The 26,441-nt window shown below is 50.3% G+C and overlaps 11 protein-coding genes across 11 annotated transcripts; 7 read left to right on the top strand and 4 right to left on the bottom strand.

Annotated features, from left to right (window-relative positions):
• Positions 1–519: 519 nt before the first annotated feature.
• On the bottom strand, positions 520–2,213 carry Z519_05403 (fumarate hydratase, class II; the record flags this gene model as incomplete). The annotated part of the gene is made up of 5 exons (XM_016763143.1): positions 520–700; positions 769–1,779; positions 1,876–1,998; positions 2,057–2,094; positions 2,163–2,213. The coding sequence occupies 5 exons, from the start codon at positions 2,211–2,213 to the stop codon at positions 520–522; spliced, it is 1,404 nt and encodes a 467-aa protein (XP_016620756.1).
• A 1,467-nt stretch (positions 2,214–3,680) lies between these two features.
• Positions 3,681–4,267, top strand: Z519_05402 (uncharacterized protein; the record flags this gene model as incomplete). Its single annotated transcript, XM_016763142.1, has 3 exons — positions 3,681–3,963; positions 4,029–4,162; positions 4,232–4,267. 3 exons carry the CDS (start codon positions 3,681–3,683, stop codon positions 4,265–4,267), a joined length of 453 nt encoding a protein of 150 aa, XP_016620755.1.
• An 857-nt stretch (positions 4,268–5,124) lies between these two features.
• Positions 5,125–6,295, top strand: Z519_05401 (uncharacterized protein; the record flags this gene model as incomplete). Its single annotated transcript, XM_016763141.1, has 3 exons — positions 5,125–5,389; positions 5,464–5,779; positions 5,890–6,295. The coding sequence occupies 3 exons, from the start codon at positions 5,125–5,127 to the stop codon at positions 6,293–6,295; spliced, it is 987 nt and encodes a 328-aa protein (XP_016620754.1).
• Positions 6,296–7,063: 768 nt separating this feature from the next.
• On the top strand, positions 7,064–8,919 carry Z519_05400 (uncharacterized protein; the record flags this gene model as incomplete). Its single annotated transcript, XM_016763140.1, has 6 exons — positions 7,064–7,090; positions 7,169–7,462; positions 7,556–7,910; positions 7,969–8,125; positions 8,191–8,349; positions 8,430–8,919. 6 exons carry the CDS (start codon positions 7,064–7,066, stop codon positions 8,917–8,919), a joined length of 1,482 nt encoding a protein of 493 aa, XP_016620753.1.
• Positions 8,920–9,280: 361 nt separating this feature from the next.
• Z519_05399 (nucleolar protein 58) lies at positions 9,281–11,227 on the top strand (the record flags this gene model as incomplete). The annotated part of the gene is made up of 1 exon (XM_016763139.1): positions 9,281–11,227. One exon carries the CDS (start codon positions 9,281–9,283, stop codon positions 11,225–11,227), a length of 1,947 nt encoding a protein of 648 aa, XP_016620752.1.
• A 531-nt stretch (positions 11,228–11,758) lies between these two features.
• Positions 11,759–12,566, top strand: Z519_05398 (uncharacterized protein; the record flags this gene model as incomplete). Its single annotated transcript, XM_016763138.1, has 3 exons — positions 11,759–11,764; positions 11,834–11,974; positions 12,072–12,566. The coding sequence occupies 3 exons, from the start codon at positions 11,759–11,761 to the stop codon at positions 12,564–12,566; spliced, it is 642 nt and encodes a 213-aa protein (XP_016620751.1).
• Positions 12,567–15,676: 3,110 nt separating this feature from the next.
• On the top strand, positions 15,677–15,913 carry Z519_05397 (uncharacterized protein; the record flags this gene model as incomplete). The annotated part of the gene is made up of 1 exon (XM_016763137.1): positions 15,677–15,913. The coding sequence occupies one exon, from the start codon at positions 15,677–15,679 to the stop codon at positions 15,911–15,913; it is 237 nt and encodes a 78-aa protein (XP_016620750.1).
• Positions 15,914–17,567: 1,654 nt separating this feature from the next.
• On the top strand, positions 17,568–19,094 carry Z519_05396 (uncharacterized protein; the record flags this gene model as incomplete). Its single annotated transcript, XM_016763136.1, has 4 exons — positions 17,568–17,754; positions 17,811–18,112; positions 18,166–18,287; positions 18,347–19,094. 4 exons carry the CDS (start codon positions 17,568–17,570, stop codon positions 19,092–19,094), a joined length of 1,359 nt encoding a protein of 452 aa, XP_016620749.1.
• Positions 19,095–20,896: 1,802 nt separating this feature from the next.
• On the bottom strand, positions 20,897–22,662 carry Z519_05395 (uncharacterized protein; the record flags this gene model as incomplete). The annotated part of the gene is made up of 3 exons (XM_016763135.1): positions 20,897–21,617; positions 21,716–21,828; positions 21,886–22,662. The coding sequence occupies 3 exons, from the start codon at positions 22,660–22,662 to the stop codon at positions 20,897–20,899; spliced, it is 1,611 nt and encodes a 536-aa protein (XP_016620748.1).
• A 1,176-nt stretch (positions 22,663–23,838) lies between these two features.
• Z519_05394 (uncharacterized protein) lies at positions 23,839–24,621 on the bottom strand (the record flags this gene model as incomplete). Its single annotated transcript, XM_016763134.1, has 1 exon — positions 23,839–24,621. The coding sequence occupies one exon, from the start codon at positions 24,619–24,621 to the stop codon at positions 23,839–23,841; it is 783 nt and encodes a 260-aa protein (XP_016620747.1).
• A 297-nt stretch (positions 24,622–24,918) lies between these two features.
• Positions 24,919–26,064, bottom strand: Z519_05393 (uncharacterized protein; the record flags this gene model as incomplete). The annotated part of the gene is made up of 1 exon (XM_016763133.1): positions 24,919–26,064. One exon carries the CDS (start codon positions 26,062–26,064, stop codon positions 24,919–24,921), a length of 1,146 nt encoding a protein of 381 aa, XP_016620746.1.
• Between the last annotated feature and the right edge of the window lie 377 nt (positions 26,065–26,441).

Below are 26,441 nucleotides of genomic sequence, written 5' to 3'. Positions count from 1 at the left end.
CTATTTTGTCAACAGCTGTTTTCCCCCAGTTTCAATATTTGAAAGAAGGTGAGCTTCTCATGGAGAGGGGGACGGCTCAGACCAGCTCGCAAAATGGCTCGCATCAAGTTAAGATACAGTCAGAATTTAGAAACTCGGATGTGTTCCGAGAGCTTAAATCAGCACTAGCTGCCAAGCCCGCCCCCTGGAGAAGCCAGGGTTTGTGGATTCGACCCTTTCAGGCATACGCATGTATGTGCCTGGTCAAACAGGAAGAGAGCATTAGAAATGAGCTATAGAGATGAATGTTCTTTGACCTCATACGAGAGTCATCAAATCCGTGACTCTCGGTCTGCGCGCATATTGTCCCCCCACCTGTTTGGACTGTCCCAGTTAAGCTAGGTAGGAGATCTCTTGCCATTGCGGCAACTTCGAATGCTAGGCTATTTGAAGCCTCTTCTGTCACAGGATAGAACTTCTCTTCCTTTTCAATCAATCAACTAATGGTCCCAGATTGGTTCAGCATAGTATCCGCATTGGCTAACCAGATGGTGCAATCATGTTTTCGGGACGTACAAGAAGATCGAATTCTTCTTCGCTCAGCGCATTGAGCTCTAATGCACTTGCTTTCAGCGTCAGATCATGTTTATAGGCATGCTTTGCAATCTTAGATGCCAAGTCATATCCCACTTTACCGCTGAGGCATGTCACGAGCATAAGGCTATCCAGATGTCAGGTAAAAGTGCATTATTGAAATGGAGAAGGCCGGGAGACGGCTATGAACCTCACCTCTGTCCCAATAGGTAACTGATGCGCTTCTTGTTTGCCCGGAGGCCCTCCAAGAGGTTCCGTTCAAAGCTCCGCATAGCATCGCTCAAGATGCGGACCGAGTGCAGAAAGTCAGAAATCAAGAGCGGCTTGAAAGCGTTCAGCTGAAATTGGCCACTCAATCCTCCTAAAGTTATGGCGGCATGGTTTGCCACGACTTTTGCGCAGACCATCGTCATCGCCTCACATTGAGTAGGGTTCACCTTTCCTGGCATGAAAGATGAGCCTGGCTCGTTCTCCGGTAAGAGAAGTTCCCCCAGTCCACACCGCGGCCCACTCCCTTCGAAACGGATATCCTGAGCGATCTTGAACAGGGAGCAAGCCAACGTGTTGAGTGCCCCGGAAGCATAGACAACAGCATCATTTGCCGAGATGGCCTCGAACTTGTTGGGTGCTGTGAAGAAGCGTCTGCCCGTCAGTCGACTGACTTCAGCAGCAAAGGCCTCATCGAACCCGTTGTACGTATTCAGACCCGTCCCCACGGCCGTGCCACCCATTGCCAAGAAACGGAGGCCCTCCAGCCCTTGCTCCACACGCTGGATGCCCAGCTCTAATTGTTTTTCGAACCCTGAAAATTCTTGCCCAAGTGAAAGTGGCACGGCATCTTGAAGGTGAGTCCGGCCAATCTTGACTATATGGGCAAATTGTTGGCTCTTTTTCTTCATGACATCTCGAAGGCTAGCCAGTGCCGGAAGCAAATAGTCCTCCAAGTCCAGAACAGCCGCAATATGCATAGCAGTTGCAAAGCCATCGTTTGAAGAGCCAGACATGTTGACATGGTCGTTGGGGTGGACGGGCTTTTTCTGACCGAGTGGCTCACCAAGGATCTCGTTAGCTCGATTAGATATCACTTCGTTTGTGTTCATGTTGGTCTGCGTTCCTGATCCTGTCTGCCAAACCACCAATGGAAAATGGTCTATTAGTTTGAGAGAAGCTACCTCCTCCGCCGCCTGCTGAATTGCATGCCCAAGTCTAGCATCTGTCTCAAGGTCTTTGTTCAGCTTTCCTATCCATTTTATCTCACCTAGCTTCCTGGCAGGGAAACGGAGAACTAGAACCATATCTAACTCACCTAGTGCACCATACTCCACGTTGACTTTTGCTGCAGCACCCTTGATGATCCCAAAAGCACGGATGACAGAGGCCGGCATGCGATCGCGATCCTGGTTGATGCGGAAATTCTGAAGTGAGCTATGCACCCACTTAGATGTGAGGATAACTGGATTCAACCAAAGGCAGGATTTCTGACCGTTGAGTTTGAGCGCCCCAGTATTTTTCAGATGGAACCTAATGGTAGAGCAACTTCAAGTCAGAGCATTCTTCATCCAAACATGAGCTGCATAGTATACACCTACTTCAACGGACCCCATTGCATCCGTCTCGATGCGTGTCTGGGCAGTGAGCATAATGGTTAGCCAATCCTGCTACTGGCATATGCGAGAAGAAAACATCTCACTGGTCTATTATTGTCCACCATGTCCATGCTTGGTTGGATATTGTCTATGCTAGCAACTAGCCTGATAAAACAAAGAGGTAAGATATCTGGTATAGTCTGCCAATGGAGTATATTCTCATCCACGAGTTCTGGGGGCAAGGCTGGGGAATTAATCTTCGGGCGGATACCGAGGATAACCCCAAGAACGAGGGGAAGCAGCCTTGGGGATTCGCTAGGCGGCGAGGAAACTTTGGGCACGACCCGGGAACTCTTCGTATGTTTGATTATCAAAGTAAATTCCCTCCGACATCGCAGCGTCTCAGCCAGCCAGTGCCCAGTCTATTATCTGAAAGTTCAGCAGTCATAGACAACATCAACTGCTTTTGTATGATCTAATGAGGCAAAAATCGTCACAAAGAGGTGCTCTGCGGCAGTTCCTCGCTGAGAAAGGTCAAGATCGTGTTTCATAGCTCAGAGGAACACGGCCAGTCCGTCGAGCAGCTCGATGAAGTGTTCCAGCAGCTGCAGAGCAACGCTTGATGCACTTCAATATGGCACGTAGGAATTTGCACCGTCAGCAATCTCTAGCATCGACGTCAGGATGATCTACCAATCATGATGCCTCATGCTAGGATTGGTGCTTGACTTTGATTTTGGGCCTCAGGCGAGGCCATGACAGGGAGATATACGTCGAGTGCAATTTTCGCAACAGATCCAGTCTCCAGGGAAAAAAATTCCAAGTCCGTCATGCACAGCGTGCTATGCCACAACAGGCTTAAACAAACCCTGCTCGTGATAAGGAACAGGAACGAGCGACTGAGGAAGAGTTTATCTCGACATAACATCTTTCGGTCGAGAGGAGTCAATCCTAAGAAGATTGCTCAACATCTCGCACCGCATCTGCAGGAATTAATTATCTCCAGCCTGCCTCTCAACTCGAACCACGCTACTTTACCATCAAATATGCGCTCTTCATAAGCAGCTGTCGGTCATGATCGAATAAATCTCCGTCTGGAAAAGATCCGGCCAAAGACATTGACTCGAGAGCATTGTCCTTTCTTCCCGAGTTCGGTGCAGTCGTCCCTGGGAGCAGATCCTCCTACAATGCTTGTGTGAATGAAAAGGTTGTCAAGTCACTGATTATGTCCGATTGCTATAGATGGAGGAATCATAAGACGTGTGCACCCATTTTCATGTATATCGATGCAGTTTCAACGTAATTAGGTAGGTATGACTGATATTATTGAGCATCACTGACTCTCGGTCGGACATGACCCGAGACTTCGGGCGACGCCGGAGCATTGTAGCTGCTACGAAGCTGCTTAGACGATAAGAGAAGAAGCGGATAGAGAAGAAAATAAATTTAAGGTAGTCAGACACTTTTGAACCGCAGCCTCTCCCTGTCGATTTGATATGTTCCGGAACGAAAGCACAAACCATGGCGACTTGGACTCATCTTAATCGCTTCCAAAGCCACAACAACGTATACTATGGCGATGCCATCTTCCCCAAAGGGAGCGATCCGACTGACGTAGTGTCAATTGCAGCAGCGGGAAAGCTACACGCCCATATCATCGAAGGCGATGGGAACCCCATTTCGATAACATCACCTGGAGTGAAGGGCACGGGCAAAATTGCACCGGTTGAAAAGGTTTTGAGCCCCATCATAAGAGAACAAGTGCCCATAATTCGCTGTATTGGCCTGAATGATATGAAGCATAGTGAGTTGCGTTGATCAACATCCTAGCAAGGGCAAATAGATTTTGATGAGGAAACACCCGTACAGTTCAGGAGGGTGGTCGCACTCCGCCGCCATACCCTTCCCTTTTCATCAGACCTTCCACATCATTGGCGTCTTTTGACGCTGAAATTCCCATTCCCAAGATTGCCCAAAAGACATTGGATTATGAAGGCGAATTGGTATGGAAAGCGCTATGCGTCGACAAGCTTGGAGAAAGAACCTGTAGTTTTCTGACTGACACGAGTCAGACAATTGTCATCGGTCGACCAGCGCGACGTAACTGAGGCCGAGTCGCTGGACTACGTAGCAGGGTACATTACTGGCAATGACCTATCGTGCCGAATATGGTAACGCGATCCCAAATACGCTGGCAATGTCCCTCAATGGTGCTTCTCCAAGGGATTTGATGGGTTTGCACCAATGGGACCCATGATCGTATCTCCCAAGATTTTGGCAGCCGCCGACAAACAATCGCTGCAGACCTTGGTTAATAGAGAGATTAGACAGGATTCCGAGACTTCGGATTTGTTGTTCGGTGTCAGAAAGATCGTATCATTTCTCAGCCAGGGGACAACGCTAGAGACAGGGACTTTGATTATGACGGGTACCCCTGCAGGTGTGGCTCTTGGAATGAAAGTACCAAAATACTTGACTGACGGAGATGAAGTTGAGGTGAATATTAGTAGCTTGGGGAGCCTCAGGAACAAGTTGAGGTTCATGTAGTAACAAAGGGAGTTGAAGCGCACGCTATCCTCGCTCACCCAGCGAGGCTGACAGCGACCAGAGCATGACACTTAAGGGTGCAGACTTCCTCGCCGCACCTCCATTCTTTCCGCTCACCAACTCCTCCTTCTCAAAATCATAATCGTAGTCGTCATGATCGCCCTTAAGCAGCGGATCATTTTCCATGCGCCCGGTCGGCGGGCCTTAACCGAACTAAAATGAAATGGACTCGGGTCTTCTGCCGAACATTGTTGTGCTGTTTCGGAGGCCAGATTACTGAATGCGTGCGGATCTTGGGATTGATAGAAATTCAATGAATATTTAAATTAAGCAAGGCAATGAGTTTAATACCCGGAAGTGCTTAGATTGATTTGTTGCAAGAAGCTTTTCGCGACGAAGCAGTCGTATGCAATCCAACATGAATCTCACCCAAACGAGCAAACCAACTATTGACACGACGGTTCTGAACCCGGCAGAAACGCTCTTTCGAAAACTCCCCGAACAACATGTCCAACCACTTTGGACGGCAATGCGAGCTATGGTCACTCCACAACCATCACCCAAGGCGGAAGTTGCAGTGTGGAGGTACAAGGATCTACGCCCGCTTTTGCTGGAGGCCGGCAAGGTTGTGAGCAGCGAAGAAGCAGAGAGACGTGTTCTAATGCTCATAAACCCTGCGCTGAGTGAGATCCTATATTCCTCGTGGCCAAGGACAGGGATGGAAAAGGCAGTGTATACTAATCAGAAATATGCTCAGGAGCACCATTCACTACCGACTCCATCTACGCGGGTCTTCAACTCATCAATCAAGGCGAGACTGCACCTGCTCACCGCCACCGGGCATTCGCTCTGCGTTTCATCATTGAAGGCAGTCGTGGCTTCACTGCAGTCGAAGGAGAGAAAGTTTATATGGAAACGGGAGATGTTATCTTGACCCCGCAATGGCAATGGCATGACCACGGCCATGAAGGTACCGGCCCTATGATCTGGCTAGACGGGTTGGACCTTCCTCTATACCATCAACTCCCGACTCACTTCGCTGAACCTTACAAGGAGAGTCAATATCCGAGCAAGTAAGTACCGCCGGTATTGAGCACTCCCAATCTTCGCCACTCGGCTGAGTGACGGAAGAAAGAGAAGCCAAAGCACTAACAGACTTCTTTTTTCGGGTTATCAATTCCAGACCAGCATCAAACAGCGCTCTTCGCTTCCCCTGGGAAGAAATGAAAGCAAGACTCGACGCCGACGCCGCTCCCTGGGCACTCCAGCATTACCGGAACTCCTCCGGCGACCACATCTCAGACACGTTGGGGGCACATGCAGAGAAGGTGCAAGCAGGACAACAGTCGACGCCCAGGAGAGACACCTGTTCATACATCTACCATGCCCACGCAGGCTCCGGCAAAACCGAGATCACGACGGCGACCGGGGCCATGAAGACGGTGCGTTGGGGACCGCACGACACCTTCGTCGTGCCCGCTTGGAGCCGCGTTGTGCATACGGCGGACAGCGAGCAGGATTCCTATCTCTTCGTGCTGTCAGATAGGCCCCTGCTTGAGCGCCTGAAGATGTACTCGATAGGGAACTAGACATCAAGTATATAACATTCTAGAAGTTATTATCAGCACAGTGGAAATATTAGGGTACATGCCGTCCTCTGTAACCATGTTCGGTCAATATGTAAACTATTCTCTTGAGAATTGCTGCAGATACCCCGGCATACGTGTCATGTCCAGCGTGTTTTCAAAAGGATAGGGCTTCACGCTTGGATCAGGATTGGGTATATAGCTGGATGAACTTAGCATGTACGTTGTAGATCCTCCTGGAAGTGTAGCGGCCCTTATCAACGAAGCAGAGCTATACATTTGCAATACTTATCAAGGAGTCCAGCGGTGCTAATACTTGATTTCTCTCACGTTGAAAACGGCTGCAGGCAGCCTCCTACTTTGTTCCGCCAGGGAAGGACCGCAATGCTGACAGTGTACGGGGTCGATGGTGGAGGTTGCGGTGTAAGCATCGGGTGGCGGCCGAGGATCTCACGTCTTGCAGATCATTGCCAAGCGGCCATTTGTAACTCTCTCATGAACTAGATGGATGGAAAGCTCGCTGACACGAAACTTCGCGTCATTGCGCGTGGTGGTTCCGTTTGTCGCCCGGAAATAGCCCTTGTTCTTCTGCTCGGGCGATCCGAGATTCTTTATAGAGGCGGCGTCGTCGGGATAGAGCTGACGATGTTGCTGAACCTGTCGCTACATAACTAGTAATATCGACTAGACAGAAGGAAGGGGTAGGAGCGTCAGCAAACTAGACATCACTGCAACGACACCGACAGATTCGAGGAGAACTGAAGGGTCAAGATGAACGTGGAATTAGACAAAATAGAGGTGCGTCTGTATCCCTTCGGTCGGTCAGACATGCAGGTTTCCTGGGACGGGGACAATAACACAAGGAACCTCTTTTAGATACCTGATTATCCTTCGGGATCATACAACTTTGTCCGCCGTCTCCGCAAGGAGAAAGAATTATCATTTCCGACGCCGATTAAGAGCAAACTTTCGCCTGAACCAGTTGCACCCACGACAAGGACGAGTGAAACACGAATATCGAATGAAACAAAGGGAACAACGGACCAGTCATGGGCAAAACTGAAAGTCGCTATTATCGGGGCCGGTGTTGGAGGTCTCTCGAATGCGATTGCCTTGTCTCAGATGGGCCATGAGGTGTCCGTCTACGAACAGGCTTCCGCTTTGAGTGAGGTGAGTCTCTCTACCGTGCTGGTTTGACGTCGTCTGTCTTGTAGCCCTCCGAGAGGAAGCGGTTGGATTTCATCAGCTCACGGGATTATGTAGGTTGGAGCTGGGATTCAAATTCCTCCAAATTCGACCCGCATCCTTCATTCGTGGGGACTTGGACCTGCTCTACAACGTCGTTCTGTCAAGCCCACTGCGCTTCTTTGGCGGCGTTGGGAGGATGGATCAATCATCGGAAAAGCCAGGCTCAATCCAGAGAGCGAGCAACGCTTCGGCTCGCCGTACTACGTGACCCATAGGGCACATTTGCACGAGGTTCTGCATCATCGTACGGTCGAACTGGGCGTTCCTGTGCATTTGTCCAAAAGGGTGCAGAAGTACGACACGCAAAATGGCGAAGTGACGTTTCCCGACGGCAACCTGATCAAGGCGGATCTGATAGTTGCTGCCGATGGTGAGACACGAGATCGAATTAGGACTTGTGGCCTGACAACTGACACCAGCTGCTGCAGGATTAAAGTCGACAGCTCGCGGAGAACTCAACGGTGCAAAAGACAAAGGGCCTTGGGGCCATGGGCTTTCTGCATATCGAGGAACAATCGCTGTCGCCGATATGAGGGCAGATCCTCTGACCAAATGGATTGTCGAACAGCCGAATCTGCATCTCTGGTATGAGATATTTGAGCGCCATGTTCAGAATTCCGAGAATATGCGTGCGCTGACTTTGGTGCTAGGGTCGGGCACGACCTACATGTGATGAGCTATGCTATAGCTGGGGGAGAACGCTTCAACTTGGTCGTTACTCATCCGCAAGATCCCAAAGAGGCGACGGAACAGCCTATGTCTCAAATACTTGAGGAGATGAGGTCACAATATGTTGGGTGGGATCCATGGTAAGTCCATTTCCCACAGCAAAATGTTCATCTCTGGCACCGAACTGCGCTGACTGTGAGATTGTTACACTCAAATAAAGCCTGAGGCGCCTCCTAGAGATGGTGACTTCAACGATAGACTGGCCGATCAACTGTATAGACATCCCTGATATCTGGTCATCTGAGTCCGGCAAACTTTTGATAACAGGTGACGCGGCTCACGCGATGGTTCCGTACATGGCGTTGGGGGCGGCCATGGCTGTGGAAGATGCTGCTGCATTGGCGGCCACATTGAAGCACGTCAAGTCGATAGAAGACCTTCCCGCAGCAATATCGAAGTGGGAAGAGTCGCGCAAACCTCGAGTAAAGAAAGTCCATGCAGCCAGTTACGGACATGGTCTGATATTACATCTTCCTGATGGACCAGTCCAGCGAGCTCGCGATGAAGCAATGAAGGCGGAGTTGGAAGGCACAGAGGTCAAGGAAAGCCCCAATCAGTGGAGTGACCCCGTTTTGACTGAGTGGGCGTATGGACACGATCCGGAGGCAGAAATTGACCAGCTGTGGTCGGCTGGTGAGGGAGTGTCATAGCCAAAGGGTCTTCGATGTTGAGAATAGCCATGGTGCTCACCGGGGTAATGCTATAATCAACTATGATATCGTATTCTAAGTGCTTCGGCTACTCTCCCGCTCTCTGAGCTTGGTTACATGAAGAGATGATGCTGCTGAGAGGAGAGATAGCTCAAAAGGCTGATAAACGCCGAGACGCTTGAATGTTCTCGCCGCACTTGCCTTTTGTAGAATGTCTTGGCAATGGTGGGCCCGCTCCGCAAAATTGTGCAGTTGAGGTTCGCGAAATTTTGGAGAGCTTTTCCATATTTCTTTCGAGGCACATCTAGTATCATAATATCTCCCACATATTCTAGAAGCGCGTGTAGCGCATATCCTCACAATGACTCTCCTTATCCTCACCGAGACCTCCGCGGGCTATGCCTTGCTCAAGGCCAAAGACAAGAAACTCCTCAAGCGGGACGATCTTGCTTCCGAACTGAGCAGCGTTGAAAATGTGACCTCTATGCTCAAATTGAAGGAATTCCAGAAATTCGATAGCGCTGCCGCGGCACTTGAAGAAGCAGCCGCAATCGTGGAAGGCAAGGTCACACCGAAACTTTCGTCGCTCCTGAATACCTTAAAGGAAGAGAAGAAGATTTCTCTCGCTGTTGCAGATCCGAAACTGGGAAACGCGATCGGAAAGATTCCAGGCTTGGAGATCAAAGCCGTTGCCGATTCTACCACCGCCGACCTCTATCGAGCCATTCGAGAATACCTACCCTCTCTTATTCCCGGTCTACTGCCAGAAGATGTCAAGACGATGTCCCTGGGTCTCTCACACTCTCTTGCCAGACACAAACTTAAATTCTCCCCGGACAAGATTGATGTCATGATTGTACAAGCAATTGGTCTACTGGACGATTTGGATAAAGAGCTGAATACATATGCCATGAGAGTAAAAGAATGGTACGGGTGGCATTTCCCGGAGATGGCAAAGATTCTGAACGACAATCTCGCATACGCTAAAGTGGTGTTGAAAATGGGTATGCGCACAAATTGGGAGAACTGCGATCTTGCCGAGATTCTGCCCGAAGAAATCGAAGCTGCAGTCAAGGCCGCCGCTGACAGGTCAATGGGGACGGAAATCACAGACGAAGATTTGGAGAATATACAAAGCTTAGCCGAGCAGGTGGTTCAGTTCACAGAATACCGCACACAGCTTGCCAGCTACCTTTCGGCAAGAATGATGGCCATTGCTCCCAATCTAACAACCCTTGTCGGTGATCTCGTGGGTGCCCGACTCATAGCCCATGCTGGCAGTCTGATGAATTTATCCAAAAGCCCGGCGAGTACTATACAGATTCTCGGAGCTGAGAAGGCACTCTTCCGCGCACTGAAAACAAAGCACGACACGCCGAAATATGGTCTCATCTATCATGCATCCTTGATTGGCCAAGCCACAGGCAGAAACAAGGGCAAGATGGCCAGAGTGCTTGCTGCCAAAGCTGCACTCGGGTTGAGAGTAGATGCGCTGCAGGACTGGGGAGATGATGAAGTCAATATTCCCGAAGACGAGAAGGCCGCTCTTGGTTTATCAGCGCGAGCGAACCTAGAACGCAAACTAGCCGCTATGGAAGGCAAACCACTCAAACCTCGGGGCGTCGCCATTGGCCCCAATGGCGTGACTACCACTCCGCAACCAAAGAAATGGGAGATTAAGGAGGCACGGAAATACAACCCCGATGCCGATGGTTTGGCCGGTGATGAGGCTCCAGCTAAAGAGCAGAAGGAATCCAAGAAGGAAAAGAAGCTCGTGGAAGAGATTCCCGAAGATGCGAGCATGAAAGAAGACGGCGAGGGAGATAACGATGAAGCCGAGTCCCAATCTGATGAATCAATAGCCAGTGCAGAGGTCGAAGCCATTGTACCATCTGCTGTCAATGGGGTCAATGGCTTGTCGAAAAAAGAAGCCAAGAAAGCTGCGAAAGAAAGGAAGCGTGCAGAGAAGGCTGCTCGCAAGGCTGCGAAGAAAGAGAAGAAGGTTCAGGCAGAAAAGGCGGCAACGGCTGGCCACGAGGATAAGATTGAAGCCTTGGCTGCTCAGTGTGGATTGAGTGTGGAAAGATACAAGAGGAAGCTAGCGCGGGGCGAAATCCAATTTCAAGAGGATGGCACGGTTGTAGCTGTCTCGAAGAAGGAGGCAAAGAAGGCGAGGAAGGCGGCTGAGAAGGCTGCAGCAAAGGAGGCGAACGGTGAGATTGAAGGGTCCAAGAAACGAAAACGAGTGGAAGACGAGGCCGACACATCAAAGTCAGAGAAGAAAAAGAAGCGGAAAGAGAAGGCATAATATGCTGACTGGTATCTACGCTGTCTTTTGTCTTTCTGCATCTCAAGTTACTGCATGGCGTCGGTGGGGTGGGAGTTCTAGGCGGTTGGAGGAATGTGTCGACGAGAAAATGTACAATCTACAAGCACAAGGGTATGGCGTTCCGTAAGCCTACTTTAGACGACCCGCCTATTGCTGGCATTCCCGCATAAATGCACGTTTAGCATTCATGGAGCAAGGTAGTTAGTCCTGCTATAAAAATCTCGGAATGGAAAGCAATGCCTCGCTCGCCATGTGACAAGCCACGCAAGCGTCGCAGACTCGCAGACTCACAGCCTCGTCTGTCCCATCAGGCTGAAGTTTCCCCGCAGCAAATCTTGGTCCTAGAAATTTTTCTCCGCACCTTCGCCTGCGCCCTCGAGAAAGCCTCCGTGTTGCTCAGGAAGAACCACACGCTTCTCAGAATGACTGTTCGATAAAAGCAAATTGGAGTGGGTGCTGCTACATGCTTGATATGAATTCAGGGAGGTAGAGAGCAGGAAATCCGCCAAAATGAGAGTATGTTCTCTTTGATGGCCTTGTCGCCTCCGATCAGGACCTAAAGAGACAATTACTGACAACATTCAGGTCCTCGACCCCCAGTCGGCTCTCCTAACAACCCCCGAAGTGTATCAGTTCCTCTGCCAAAACCCACCTCGCCCTCCGCCTCGGAAAATTGGCTCTTACAAGCAGATTGATTTGAAGGACAACCAGCGTGTGCTAGACGATGTACGTCTATAGGACCGAGATTATCTTCCTGAGACCAAGAAACTTCTACAAGAGGCAAATCAGAGAGAAGAGCTAATTTGGCATAATGTCTGTCTAGTTTAAGCATTATGTCACGAATACAGTCCCTTTCATCGCCAAATACCCTCCGATCGAGACATTCATAAAAAATGTCGTGCCTAGATTGCGCGTGTTTGGGTTGACGAAGACAGAAGTCTTGATGTTGATCAATTTGGGGTTGGGATTACCAAGGGGGCAACAACAGCAACAGACCGCAGATGATAATGCGCAAACTGAGGGGGCCAACGGTGAGGGTGGCGACATCGATGACGATGATGACGCCGCCGCCGCCGACGAGACCAACGGTCAAAAGACTGCAGAAGGAGAGGAAGAGCCCCGGGATCCTGACGACCGCCAGTTCCTTTCTCTTGTTGTAGAGGAGCTAGAGGAACGCTTTCCCGGCGAAGAAGGCGAGGCGCAGATTCAGAAGATTTTGGAGATTATGAGGGAGGAATACAACCGAGCGCACGCGATGCACGCTTCACCGAACGGAAACACGAATATTGATGACAACGAATTAATGGATGTCCCGTGACTGAATCCCAGGACGATGAATTTCAGAATGAAATTATCTGGCGGCCTTATTCCAGTCGCCACAGACGGAGGCATCAGATTGGGGCCAAATGCGGCAACCCTCAACTCTAAAACCTGTCCCACGGTGCACATTTGCAGTTTGCCTATCTGAGTTTCGTCTCGAATGGCACAACCCAGAGGACAAAACTTTGTACGAGTAACCTCCAGAAATGCGGCCAAAAGTGTAACTGTCGGTCAGAAATCGCCCGCGGAAGGCAACGCCATTTTTGAGAGTGGGTGGGTTGAGTAAATGGAATGTTGAAAGGCCACCCTGGAGACGCTTCAGCATCAAATAGTCTCACAGCGACGAAAGGTGCACAAGAGCCTCCAGTTTCAAGGAGATCAGGGGAACCCACACCGAACGCATGTTCCGTCATTCCACGCGTCTCAGAAAGTCGGAAATTTTCCCAATACGGAGCGCAGTCAGGCCAGCGAAATCTACTATCTGTCTTCCGTGTCACTTACGACCCCGTACGAGGTACTCGATACCTAATTCAACGACGCCTCTCTCGTCGATTTGACGGATATGATAGAACCACTTCTCGTCTCCACCTCCTATTTTCTTTGTTAGACTTTTTCAGCCCCCAATTGTGGGGTTTCGCTAATGAGGAGGGAGATCCCTTTTTCAAACTCGAAATTATGAAAAAGGTTCGCTCTTTTGAACCGAAGCTCGGGCGTCAATCGACGAACCACAAGCCAAGACGATTATAAGCCTTAGGAGGCGGTCCCGTCATGTAAGAGCTTTTGCTGCATCTGCTCTCTCAGGGGCTTGCGTGGCCGCGGGCAACTTTGCGACTTTTCACAGCTGACCCCGTACCCGTGAAAGAGGTCGCACTGTTCGCTTGCGAAAGTCAAAGGCTAGTGAGCTCATCCCGAGAGCCGACTCTGAGAGCTCCCAGGTTCTCCCAATTCATTGACTTCGAGCTCAGGGCAACTATGATAGCATCTAAAAAGTGTGAAGCAGCCAGAATTGTCAGGTTCCAAAATCAAAGAGCGCCGCCTTCGGGGTCAAATCTCCACAAGTCGCAATAGCTAGTATCCGTCTCGCTGATCACAAGTTTGTCGACCGCTCTGGACCAGCATCATCAATTCTCACGGCAAAGACGCATGACCTTTCCCACTCCGTATTTTAGGTAATCGGCCACCATCCAGCTGAAACCTTAAGGCCACCAGAGTTCCGACATCAGGACCCCCTTTCATCAGCCCTGGTCATTCTTTCTCAAGCCATATCCGAGTCCCTCACAGTCATTTCGTCCAATAATACCGGTCAGTGGGGTGGACGTGCCTTTGCAAGGCCTAAGGGGCAGGAGGCTGACAACCCTGCCATCGTCACTCCTGCAAGAACCATAACCATGCCCTGTAGGGGGCCGACCTCGTTCAGCTGAGGCCAAAGTTTCCTATTGAAATAGGTAGAGTCTCACGGAAACTCTCAAGACGATCAGTCCAGTCTGCGTCTCTCCTGGAGCGTTCGATCAACGGCTACCCGAAATTATGCTCTTGTATTACTGATATATGCCAATACCTCCCCTCCCTCGATTGAGTTGTGCTTTTGAACCCTGAGGCCTCCCTATTCTTGTCCTTGGTGTCGCTGTCTTTACTTATCTCTGAGCTTGCTGGCCTTGTTCATATACTCTCACTCTAAACATATTTTCCATCAAAGGACGATAATGGCACAGCAACCCAACGGAATGGCCCACGAAAAACCAGTGACCGGGGCTGCTGGAGCGTACCCTGGTGGTACTCAGGGCAAATGGTCATTCGGTCTCTTTGACTGTTTCTCTCCATTCAGCACGTGTATGTTGCCACTTAACCAAGCTGTTGTGAAACGATTGACTACTGACTTTGATCTTGCGGAACAGGTTGTCTGGCATGTTGGTGTCCATGCATCCTTTACGGCAAGACACAAGACCGTTACAAGGGGGATCATGATTCTAGTGGCATTAACGGACAGGTATTTTTATTTTTATTTACCCGTCTCGTCGCCTTGCTAAGTCTTTCTGCCTCCTTCTCGATCCTTGCTTCTCTTATGTGTCCTGTTTCAACAGCTGACGTCTTACCAAAGTGCTGTGCATTCTACTGCCTAGCGTGCATTGGAGGGCAATGCATCCTACAGTGCATTAATCGAGGCTCCACACGTGAAAGATATGGCATCGAGGGCGGCAGTTTCGGCGATTTCTGCACATCTTGCTGGTGTGGATGTTGTGCCTTGATCCAGGAAGACAAGGAGGCCATTGTAAGAACGACGGGTATGGATCCAAAGACCAAGCAGCCCTATGTAAGTCCTGGCCAGATGATGTACCCGTGATTGGAATAGTCGGCATGGATTTGAGAGAATTGTACGGAGGAAGAGAAGCAAGGAATTTCTCCTGCGTCTAGAAGTCTATTTTTCCCTCAAAGGCGCCTTCCACGTTTTGTTTAGGACATGATTTCTTTCATTCCAGTCCCCCTTTGCTCTGCAATACGAAAACAAATCCACAACATCGCCTTCAAGCTGTTCTTGTCAAATCCTCCGTGCCGGTCTACTTTCCCTAAGTTCCTCATACAAGTTTCAGTGCCTCACATTCGGGGCGCTCCTTTTTGCAAATGAAAAACCAACCAATGTCGACCACGGTACTCCTGTTTTCAAACTTGTTGCTGCAGAAAGTGAGCAGGAGGTCGTCCTTCACAGAGCTCTCTTATGTCCGTCCTCGAAGTTCTTCGAGCGAGCCCTCTCAGGAGCATTTCCGCAAGGGAAACGACATGAGGTGAAGTTACCGGAAGAAGAGCCAAAAATATTCGCCTTTTACGCCCCCTAGCTTGATACGGGAATGATTTGGTGACGTGATAGGATCTATAAGGTCGCCATTCAGCTCTGGCATCAAGGTTTTTTCTGGCTCCAGGTGTACCGCATGGGCCGGTCGCTTTTTGAGTCCGGGGCTGCGGGTGCTGGCATATCACGAGCTCGCAGACGTCTTCGACTCCTTCGTACCAACAATCCCGTCCGGCGAATTCTTCCGCTCCTCATTCTCCGAAACCACCCCTCTTCCCATGCAAATGCATGTGGTCGAACGTGTGGCATACTGGCTTTCGAAAATGCACGACGTGGAGGAGTGGGATCGACTCTTTAGCATTCAGGAACGAGTTGGGATTGGAAAGGCCCTGGGCATGATTCGTGCTCAGACCCAGGGACCTGCGTTTCGGTATCTATCCGAGCAAGACGATTTTTCGGAGGAGCATGTCTTCAATCTTGAGAGGATGAAAGCAGAGGCGAGCAGTGCTGATGAAATCTTTCCTGAGACCGCCAGAAGGATTTGCGTGAAGCCAAGTTGAAAGAGTAAGCATCCGTATGCTCAAAGTTTGGGCATCTATTCCAGGCTCTGATTCCCGGTCAGGAGCAAGTAACTGCAGGAGCCAAGGAACCTCCATCGCATACACCAAACTCTGAGATTGCATCGACAATTACGCCAGCCACGGTGCCAGAAAGCAAACCAAGCAGCTACCCCTGCAACGACACCCATCTCGAACTCCTCCAGCACCTCAATCGCCGCCAATCCCCGGGGCAAACCTTCAGACCGCACCGTCCCTCAGAAGCGCCTTCCGATTTGGCATTGAGACAAGCACTTCAAATACAACAACCGTGCCATAGCTCTGTACAAGAGGAGTAGTAGATTCACACGTCAACGGGCGACCTTGAAATGGGTCAGGTGGCAGGACCTGGTGAACAATGCGGCCACAAATGGGGGAGAAGCTCATTTCACACGGCCTAGAGGCGGTCTTCTGAAACGAGCATAATGTTCTATTCACCTCGACTAGTTATGTCCGCCCTTTATCTTTCTCTAGTTCTTTATTCCACGCCCAGCCTTTCATCCTGTATTTCATCGTTCTTTTTATTTTGTTCCCTCCAGCTAACAACCATAGGCCTCGCCCAGAAACCTTGTTGGTTCAGCTCCAATGCATTGAGATGTACTCCATATACTGGGGTAAGAGGAGCCGAAGGCTTCAACCGTGGCCACCCAATGGCGGCAAGGCTGAGCTTAGTCAGGCTCAAACACCGCTGCACACCCTGCATGCGGTGACTAACGACGCGGGTGTTATCCGCTGCGAGCGCCAACAGCTCCCCTGCAGAGGCGACTCGAGGGCTCTCCGCCGCTCGTCAATTTTATCAAAAAGGACCACCTTCCCCAAAGGACTCCATCTTTCGAGACTCGATGAACGAGATCGAAGGGTAAAAGAGGCTGGTCTGACCTTGGCATCCGCTTCCTCGAAGCTCCATGGGCCATCCGCCGCCTTTTCCGTCGTTACGGCCATGGACATGGTAATCGATTGATCGCCATCATATTGAGAGAATGGGAAACTTATCCACTCCAACTCTCTTTTTGCTTGAAATGGAAACCCTCTGGCCTGATGCTCCACAGCCGAGCCAATAACGAGAATGTATCCTCCAACCTTTTTAGGAAACGACCATTTTACCCAGACACACTCGTGCCGCGAGACCCCTTCGAAAAGCTGGCTGGGCTGGTGATGTTCCTTTGCTCGTATTACTCCTCAGGCGCCATCGGCCATTCCCCGAACTCGTGCTATATTAATACGAGAGGACCGCTAGAACCAATTGGACATTGCTGAGGTAATCAGACCGACACAAATATTACACAAACAGACCCTTTCGGGCGCAATGGGGTTTCACTCAATTATCTGTCTTCCTTGCGCCTAGTCTGGAAGAGACTCTATCACATTTACGGTGGATCCAACACGTCTCCGGGCCGAGTGCAATGCCCGGGAATTCCTCAGCGCCATTCCGCTAGTCCAAAAGGACTATCAAAAAAGCCTTGGATCTCTAGGTGCATAACGCCGTCGTCCCCATCCGAAGAGGAGCCACAAAAGTCATCGTCTTGAGCGCGCAGTAACCAACCTCAAGGATGACGGCCATGTGAGATGGTATGCGCCCAAATGCAGCCATAACATACTTGGTGCACAATCGCAGAGAATGGCGAGCCCGCATCTAGATCTGACGGTGCCTCCGAAGGAGGAGGAACAGGAAGAGTGGAAGTCCGAGCGCGGTCATGACATGAGTCTTTCAAAAGCTCATCGGCGACCATTAACGCTGACGCACTTGCCGCTGGACATCTTCCCTATCAGAGTTGAGGGGATGGCAAAAACTGCCTGCAGATACTGTGAGTCCCCCGCTTACTTGGAGCTGTGCAAGAACCATGTTAAGAGAGTATGACAGACACTGACATCTATGCGCCTGCCACATTCCGGAGACCCCAATTCCATGGCCTTGCAGAGGATCTGCCAGTTCTTCGTCATTACATTCCCCTTATTCTCAGCAACCAGTTGTCGTTTGCCGCATTGCTGGCGAATTCCATGTTGCAATTCGATCTAATGGACCGACAACGCGTTGGCCCGTCTCCGCAGGCAAAGGGGATGTACGACGTAACCATTAGACTTCTCCGTCAATACCTACAATCGGCAGATGATAAGGTGTCCGATGTGGTCATTTGTACGATGATGTTCCTGGCCACCTTCGACGTAAAACTCCCTCCTATTCCGGGACAAGACCTGGGAAGTTGACCCAAGCGTAGAACTTGACATTCAACTACGAAAGTGCCTGGATGCATTTGCAGGCCATAATCGAGGCGATCGCTCGCAGAGGAGGAGCCCAACAACTGGGATTCGACGGCTGGCTTGCGAATGTAACTGACAGGTGTGTGTGTGCCCTCGACTCTGAGACCCGGTCTGGCTTACGTGGTCGTTCCTCCTCAGCTTTATCGCGCATGCAGAATGCCAACGGGCACTCGTACGTCGTCAAGGAATCTCAACCTACACATTCAAAGGCCTTAGTCGCCCCGTTCACCCGTATTCTCCAGTCATCTGTGCCCAGATAGCTAAGTTACCGCGAGCATTTGAAGAGGTTTGTATAAATGAACGCCCGCTGATTGCAGTGATCGACATAATCTCTGATGTTGCAGCATGGGTGGATGCGGCAAAAGCGAATACTTCCGAACACACAGAAAGTCACCCATCCTTGAATGGCACACTGATTGAAGCGAATCTTACCAACGGGACGAAATGCTTTGAATTGCTTCAGAACCCTCACCTGCCGTTACAAGACCAATTTCTCCTGATGGCCTTGCAGGCGTATTGCTCAATAATGGACTATAGCGAACGCGGACGCTTTCTGAATCTGGCATATCTCCAGGTCCACACCGGTCTCCTTCCCTCGAGCTTCTTGTTCCCGGACAGCACCCACCGACGGAGCCACCAAGCAGAGTGGCTGACCTGGGTGGGCATGATGATGCTGGCAAGCTCCCACATCGAAGCATTGACATGGTCGCTCGGCATGAGGATCTTGGACGAGCAAGAATTAAAGCACAGTTGGATGCAGCGAATCAGGATTTGCGAAAAGTTCTTCTGGAACGAACAGTTCTCCTATCAGGTTCTTCGGAAGCTGGAGTTCAAACGCAAGAATCCCGGTACGGTAAGAGACAAGTTCAGCTATCTCAGGCGCTGATGCGCGTTCCGTCTTCTGATTCCGGCATGTCCACCTCGCTAATCCTCATTGCGAATATCAAAGACCGACTTGGACAACTACAAATGAACAATGAATATCATGTGCTCTTTTCGTCCAGAGACTTGTCAGAATTTTAAAAATCCTATTAATGAGGGTGCGGTGTCTCATCAGCTGAATTGTCCAATCCAGGGGCATTCCAAGTCAAGGTCCGGTCAAGCCAATGCGGGAAGATCTCTGCAAAGCGATGACACCTAGCCTCCAAGAATAGAACCCAAAATTCGCTTCTGATCCAGACCAAGGTGACGATGTCTCCTCTGCTCGCCGCCCGCGCTCGAAATCGACGAGAACAAGCACCTCCAAACTAGCCTGTAACTAGGCAGACCTGGCTCAGCGACATTGAGGAGAGTTGGCTGGGAACCCGGTACCAGACGAAGTCGTTCCCAAAGCGCGTGGCCGAACGAAGAGTGGATACCAACATGGTGGCCTGTTGCGTATTGCCCACTTCATGAGAAAACCGAGGTGCTATTGGGCGGCGCGAGGAGAGCGCAGCCCCTCTCCGGGCCTCGCTGGGCGACAGAGCCTTGACACAGAAATAGTCGTCCCCTGGCAAGCCGACGGGGGCCTGGCTGAGACCCATGCCGTCTAGGCCGCTCTACACGCGCATTCCATTGATAATATTATCGTACAGTCCATAGTTGTCGATCTACGAGGGCCAGCCTTGGGCCAGCCACACCATTCGCCAGGTCTGGAATCGCCCATTGGTTTTTCCGAGGCGACGAGCGGGCGTCACAATAGCAAACGGTTTGAGTATTGGGAGCCTACGGCTGAGGGTGATTAGACGGGAAGGAGTTTTTTTGTTGTTGGTCCAGCTCCTGAAGCTCGCCACCGGCTCGCTTAAAGGGGATTTTCAGCCCAATAGGCCGATATCGATCGGTGGCTTGCTTCGCGCCTTGGCACCCATATGCAAAGGCGGCTCGGGCTGGGAACGGGATTCATTTAACCACCTGCCGAATTTGAAAAAAAATTCCTGGACAAGAGCAAGAACATCGCCAAAACAAATCCAGAACAACACGGTGTAGATGCACTTGATAATGCGGCGTTTGGCATCAGCTGTGAAGCATTGTGGTATTTACGACGGTCTTTGAGGTGTCTACCCAGTCTCAGTCGGTAAGGAAGATGCACCTTCGATACAAATCCGGTGAACGGGGAGGCGCCCTTAATTAGGCTCCTTCCTGGATCTGGTGTTTCTAGACCTACGTCCCCTAGGGTCATCTGGCTGGGAATCCGCTCCTACCCGCATCCATCCTTCACCTAAACCCGCTTGAGAATCCAGAAGTATATACTAACATCGAACCAGTAACTGATCGACCCCTGAAAACGTCCAGTTTGCTGTTAACACATATTAAATGTCAAGTCTGTGGCGACCACCCTCCAGGTGCCGTTGCCGATACAGGCGAGGCACTGCTGTTCAATTTTGCGTTTTCCAGCACGACTTGTCCTTTCCGCATAATAGGTAGACCTAGTCCCGTTGGAATCAGTCTGAACTTGTTCTCATAGAATACCTTGTAATTCGTTGCAGGTTTTCTGTTACTGTGCTCCATGTCCTATAATTGAGCCGTACGGGGCCCTCTAGGCAGTTACGCGAGCGAATGTTGGACAAGGCTGCGCAAGGTTGGGCCATTGAACTGTGCCACAGTTGGGAAAATGTCAAACAGTGCGCTGCTACTCTGCTCATTAGAGATATTCCAACATTTGAGAAGTGTAGGTACACTGATGCCTACTCGAGGTCCTATAGTTGTCATTCAGTAAGTCTTGTGCATTTGACCAAGACACGTTCCTTCAAACTTTGCTTTGCATAGCTCGCTAAGCTTGTCGTTCCAGAAGAAGGCCTCCAATATTTCGCTTGCCGCATCCCATTCCTCGACATTTACAAACCTCTGACGTAACTTCAGAAGCAGCTCGACACCGGGTGGCAAGAACCCGTTCCCAGAGGCATTGTGCCACGCGCATATGGTCACCATCCATACCCAAAAGAGAAGAGACACTTCGTCTGGCGACTCTAACAGCAGCTCGCACAGGGTGAGTATTTTGGTGAGTGCACCTCTCGATGCGAGACCTCCGTTGCTCGACACAGGCGCTGAATCGAAGCCGATCCCGCAGTAAAGAACCAGCGCCAGCGCCAGCAGCTTCTCATTGCCCGCGCCTGGTGCGTCCAATGCCGGACATGCCTCTTGGAAAGTTCGCCAGACCGGTCGGGCTGTGAGAGGGAGGCCGACGATACATCCCGACTCGTCTCTCTGGAGTTTCCCCCTTTGGTAGACATATGCGAGACGGATGAGAATCTCAACGGTGCTGCCGGACCATTTCCCTTCCGTGATAAAGGGGCGGAAACCCATAGGGATTTCGTGGATCTGGTGCTGGAATCGAGTGGACAATATTTCCGGCTCCACCTCGGGTTGAGGGAGAGATTGCGGAGAAGAAAAGTATCGAAGTCCTGTGGACAGGCTCCACCACGCGTCGAACCTGAAGAAGGGATACCCACGTTAGATAGGTGCCGAGCATTGCCTTCTCTTCATCTTTCCTTTTGTGTGCAAGTGCAAGTTATGAGATATTGTACTTACTGGAGTATTGTGCATTTAGGATGATCAGCTACCAAATCCATGCCGCCCTGAGCGGTAATAATCTTTGCTAGTGTCTCGAGATGATATTGGTGAACCTCCATGTCTACTGTTCGCTAATCAGAATTTTAGGGAGGCTAGCGTGCAATGTCGGAATGAGGTTTCACGCTTACCTCCACAGTTGCCAGAGACAAGATAACGAGCAATTCGTCGTCAGGTACCCTTGTCGGAGAATGAGACAACGTCCCCCTTAGGATTGCAGACGCTTTCACTTTGTGGGAGAGACATTGTCGAGTCTGGCCGCAGCCAGGCGAGACTTGCTGGTCATAGAGGAGCTGCAAGCCGGCCGCGCCAGCATGGTACCCCGACGTTGTGGGTCGCGTCATCCACTGAAGGAATTCGTAGTTGTGAGTATTCCGGACATGAAATACTTCAAACGCGAGCTGTATGGTGGGTACGATCATTTGTTGGTCTACGTGGAGAAGTGTTAGACCCATATCCAGAAACACAGAGAAATAAAAGCGGGCGTTCCTAAGGAAATCTAAGGAGTGCGCACATATTGCAACATGCTTTGGAACGTGAGGCGAGAAAGGGGTCCAGATGGCATCCATCCATTGTCGATGTAGCATGGCATATAGCCACTCTTTGCTCTGAAAATGGCCCCTCGCTTCTGCGTGGGCAACAGTCTGAGCACGCTTCAAGGCCTTCTCATGGTCCGCTGCTTGGTGGTCTCGATCACGCCCAGAGGCGGGAGCTATGCGAAAACGACTGATCAACGGCTTGATCGAGCCAGACTGCTGTTCGATTAAATGTGCCGTGGCATTATTGCTCCGCTTTGCGTGAGCGACCCTGGCATTATGCGCTCGGATTGTCGAGCTGACCAGTTCTTTTGCTCGTTGGGTTGGATTGCGCGGACGGCCATCGACAAAGCACAGCTGAATAGGATCCATCGTGAAATGGTGATGATCAAACAAAGAGATCACCTGCTGCTGTGAGTAGGCTGTGAAATTGTCATCACGGGCTCTGTCGAGGCGGTAAATGCCTCTGGTGATATAGAAAGAGAATTACCATGATGTGCGGCAGAGCAACTGCGGGAGGTGCGAGTATGTCGTTCCCTTGGTTGGACTCGCGAATTGAGACGCTGGTTCGGGGGCCACGTCGACTAAATAGGCTTGCGCAACATACCGAGTATTACTCCGTATCAGAGTTCACTCGTACAGTAGTTGTGCCGTCTCGCTTATTCCTCGTTCAGCCTAAGCTGTCGCTAGTCAGCATCGTTCCCGTCCCCATTTGCACCACCAAGTTAGTTGAATAACTTGGCATCTGCTCAGACCCAGCCCAAGCTTTTGTTCGGTCCTGCTGCTGATTGCTGCTGGAAGATAATTGAAAGGGCACCTGCCTCGTGTGCATTGTAGCGGGCGAAGAGTAGATCGAATGGAGATTGCGTTACTAATGAGCTTGGTCTCCTGTCACAGGTTCCTGGTCGAATTACTCATCTGCCAACCTCCAAGGCGTTTTAGGCTCTAAGGCTTAATTGAAGGCAGAAAGTGTGTGGTGGCTGAAACCGAAGACTTAATAAGCATCTCCTGCACCGTGTCAGCAAAGGCTAACTAGCGAGGCATACCGACCGCAATTGGCCCTGACTAACAAATCAGCGGAACAGATGTGCCTTTCGCAGAGCATGGTGGATTTAGTGGTGGCAAATATCTCAGTATCATGCCACGCATATATCGATCTGATCCTCCGCGTCTTTGAATTGCTTCAGTGGTATGAAAACGCGCCAACAAAAAAAAAATCTCATATGTTAAGTTTTCGAGGCTCACCTATCGTGTGATAACCCCATTCCCAGCATGTGGACCATGAGGGTGAGCTTCCCAAGCCCTACCTCACTAGCGGCTGCTTGGCCTCCTAGATTTGTGACAGATCTTCCGTTTAGCGCCACACAACTATTTCCAACGCTTTTGACAGAGCGGAAGGTGCCGTGGAAAGTGGCTCAGCACTCAGGTAGTGGTTAAAGGGATACCTTGACGTGAATGGTTGTCGAGGCTGGCTACTCAAGCCTCGTCATTCCGGATATAATCCCGGTATTTTTTGGTACATCTTGAACTCTCCAGCGCTGGCGACGACTATCCCATGAATTCCTTCCAGACTGCCTCAGGATCAGGCCACCTGCAATCTTCAGTGGTTGTGTCAAAATGCTGCATACAAGCAACGCCACTAGCCACAAATGAATGTTGTTTACCTAGAAGGCTTTCAAACATGGCGAACTCGAGATTCCTGTGGATTTGCTTGCTCAATCTTCGCGCAACACGCACCAACCGCAAGATCAATCTTGTTAGCTCCTGCCATCCCATTTCGTTGTTATTTGCCTTCAGGAATTCGTCGCTCAGGCAAAGCCAGACCAACACCCAGTTTAGCGCATCTAGGCTTTTACTCGACTCAAGCCCATTACGCTGTACGTCCCGCACCACGTGCTGCATGTATGCATCCGTCTGCTCTGGCTGATGTCTATACCTCCAGAGGGTCGCATGGATGTAGAACAAACACACCATTCTGGTGGTGTCGGCCTTGTATAGGGTCGCTGGTGTCGGGCTTTGATTAATTTTGTACGATTCCCGGACAGTGCAATCTGGATTGAGGATCGAATGTAGTGGTGAATTAAAGGCGTTGGGTACTGATATACACTGTGCCGACGCGTATGGCGACTGAAACTTCCCAGATCGATCTGCCAGGACCTGATCTCTCATCTCGCTCAGCTCTCTGAACTGTTTCGTAACTAACAAAAATTCAGTGACGCAGGCTGAGAAATAAAGACTTGGGGGTAAATCAAGAGGTTCAAAAAACTCCAGCACTTCCTCAGCAGGTTGCTTGGCTGACGGTAGTGTTCTGCTGAAGGCAGCATGCTCCATGGCAACATCTGGCCGGCACTCCAGAAGGAAGGAGCCGAAGTGGCGATCTATACAAGGGAACATCTCTACACCAACAGTTTCGAAGATACGTGGCTCGTTCCTTGGAACAGAATATGTTGTAAGTAAGAGTGCTCAGCCCTAGAAGCGGTAGAGTTAAATGGACTTACGAGCATATTTGCCATAACAGAAAAGGACTGAGTCTATCGAGGCCTCCTCGCATTTTTACCATTAGCCTTGCTCCCAAGAGGTGGGTTTTGAAAGCTTCTATATTTCCCGTGCAACTCTGAAGGGCATGCTTTAGTACGTTCTGCGGAGAACTTCAGCATTGATACTCACCTCAATTGCGGATAAGATAATTGCTGCCTGAATAGTGCTGTCTGAGATGGCGGATTGTGGATGTCCCAGCTTCTTGATGACGAGCTCCATACCCTTGATTTTATGCATCAGCCCCTTTCTCTCGCAGCATTCGTCTTTTCTGAACAAGTTGTGCCAGGCATAACTCGAGTATGCCAGGGTCAGTTGTATGACAGCCTCATCGTGGATGAATCTTTGTGACACTAGTCGTAAGTAGAATAAAGGTGCCGCCAGACCGTAGCCGAAAACAATCTCCGCGACAGTATTGTGAACTGACCAAGTGGATATCAGTTCTTCTGTCCCCACCAACGAGAAGTGGAGAAGAGATTGCTCACAGAAATGAAAAAACATGTAGTCTTCTTTTGTGCTCGTGAAAGAACACATAGCAAATGGATCATGCTTGCCTGATCCGATGAGAGATGTTGGCGTCATCCTCATCTTTCCAGCCTGTCCTGGCCTAACAGAGCTATCAGTCGGATATGTCTCTGATCTTGAGTATCTGTCATCCTTATTGAAATCTGTAGAAAATCGAAAGGCGCAATCGTGGATCAGCTGGGTTTCGGAAGCTTCAGGTGAGGGAGGCCGTTTTAGATCCCTTTGAGCGGCGAAGCTATTTGAAAAGCAATTCTGAGCAAATTTGAGTGCGGCGAGACATCCTTGGGAGCTGAGTAGTGGACATTTGTCAAAATTCTGCTCCTCTGCCAGGCTTATATCCAGATCTTTCCCGCGAGATATCGACACTGAGCAATGGATCGATGTACAAGATGTTGGAATTGACGAGCTGTAATTGGTCAACCCGTGAGCTGTTCGAGTCTTGATTGCCATGCCAGCATTTCCAGAGTCGGTATCCGTCCACCAAGATCTGTTTTCATTGATAAGACCCCTTGGTCTCAGGCCTTGCCACATCAATACAGACATTTCATTTCCGCCGAGCTGTTCCTTTCGCGACTGCCTCCGCTTCAAGTGCATTCGTTTTGCCGCATGACTATTGATTGCCGATTTTCTTTCATAGTTGGATGGAGGGCAAAGATGCCTGACGTCCACGAGAAAGACGTATTTGTCGGAATCGATGCCTTGCTGCCGTACCATGCTTCAAGTGCATTCATGGGATTCACTAACCTTGAGTTGTATAGCAAAGGACGCAGCACCTCTGAAAGATGGAAGCAGTCAGACAAACATGCTCTACAACGAGGGAAGTACAGGATTAAAGCCATCGGCGCTCCATGGCCATTATCGGGTTAAGAAGCAGGTCGCGAATGAGGTTTCTTGGGCGCTCCACGAGGTCGCCTTAGTTCGATTTGCCACATCAAAGGCCCAGAGTTTCAACTGGCCTCATACGACTGCGCATCAGAGTGACTCGCCTTTGAGTGATATATCAAGCTATGTGTACTGTGTTTCTGTGGCAGTCAACTCACATGAGTCGAATCACTACACCAATGGTTGGGAGCAAACTGTAGCTAAGCATT

Source organism: Cladophialophora bantiana, assembly GCF_000835475.1.
Source record: "Cladophialophora bantiana CBS 173.52 unplaced genomic scaffold supercont1.7, whole genome shotgun sequence".
In the NCBI taxonomy this organism is placed as follows: Eukaryota; Fungi; Ascomycota; class Eurotiomycetes; order Chaetothyriales; family Herpotrichiellaceae; genus Cladophialophora; species Cladophialophora bantiana.
This window is presented reverse-complemented; position numbering and strand designations above follow the sequence as displayed.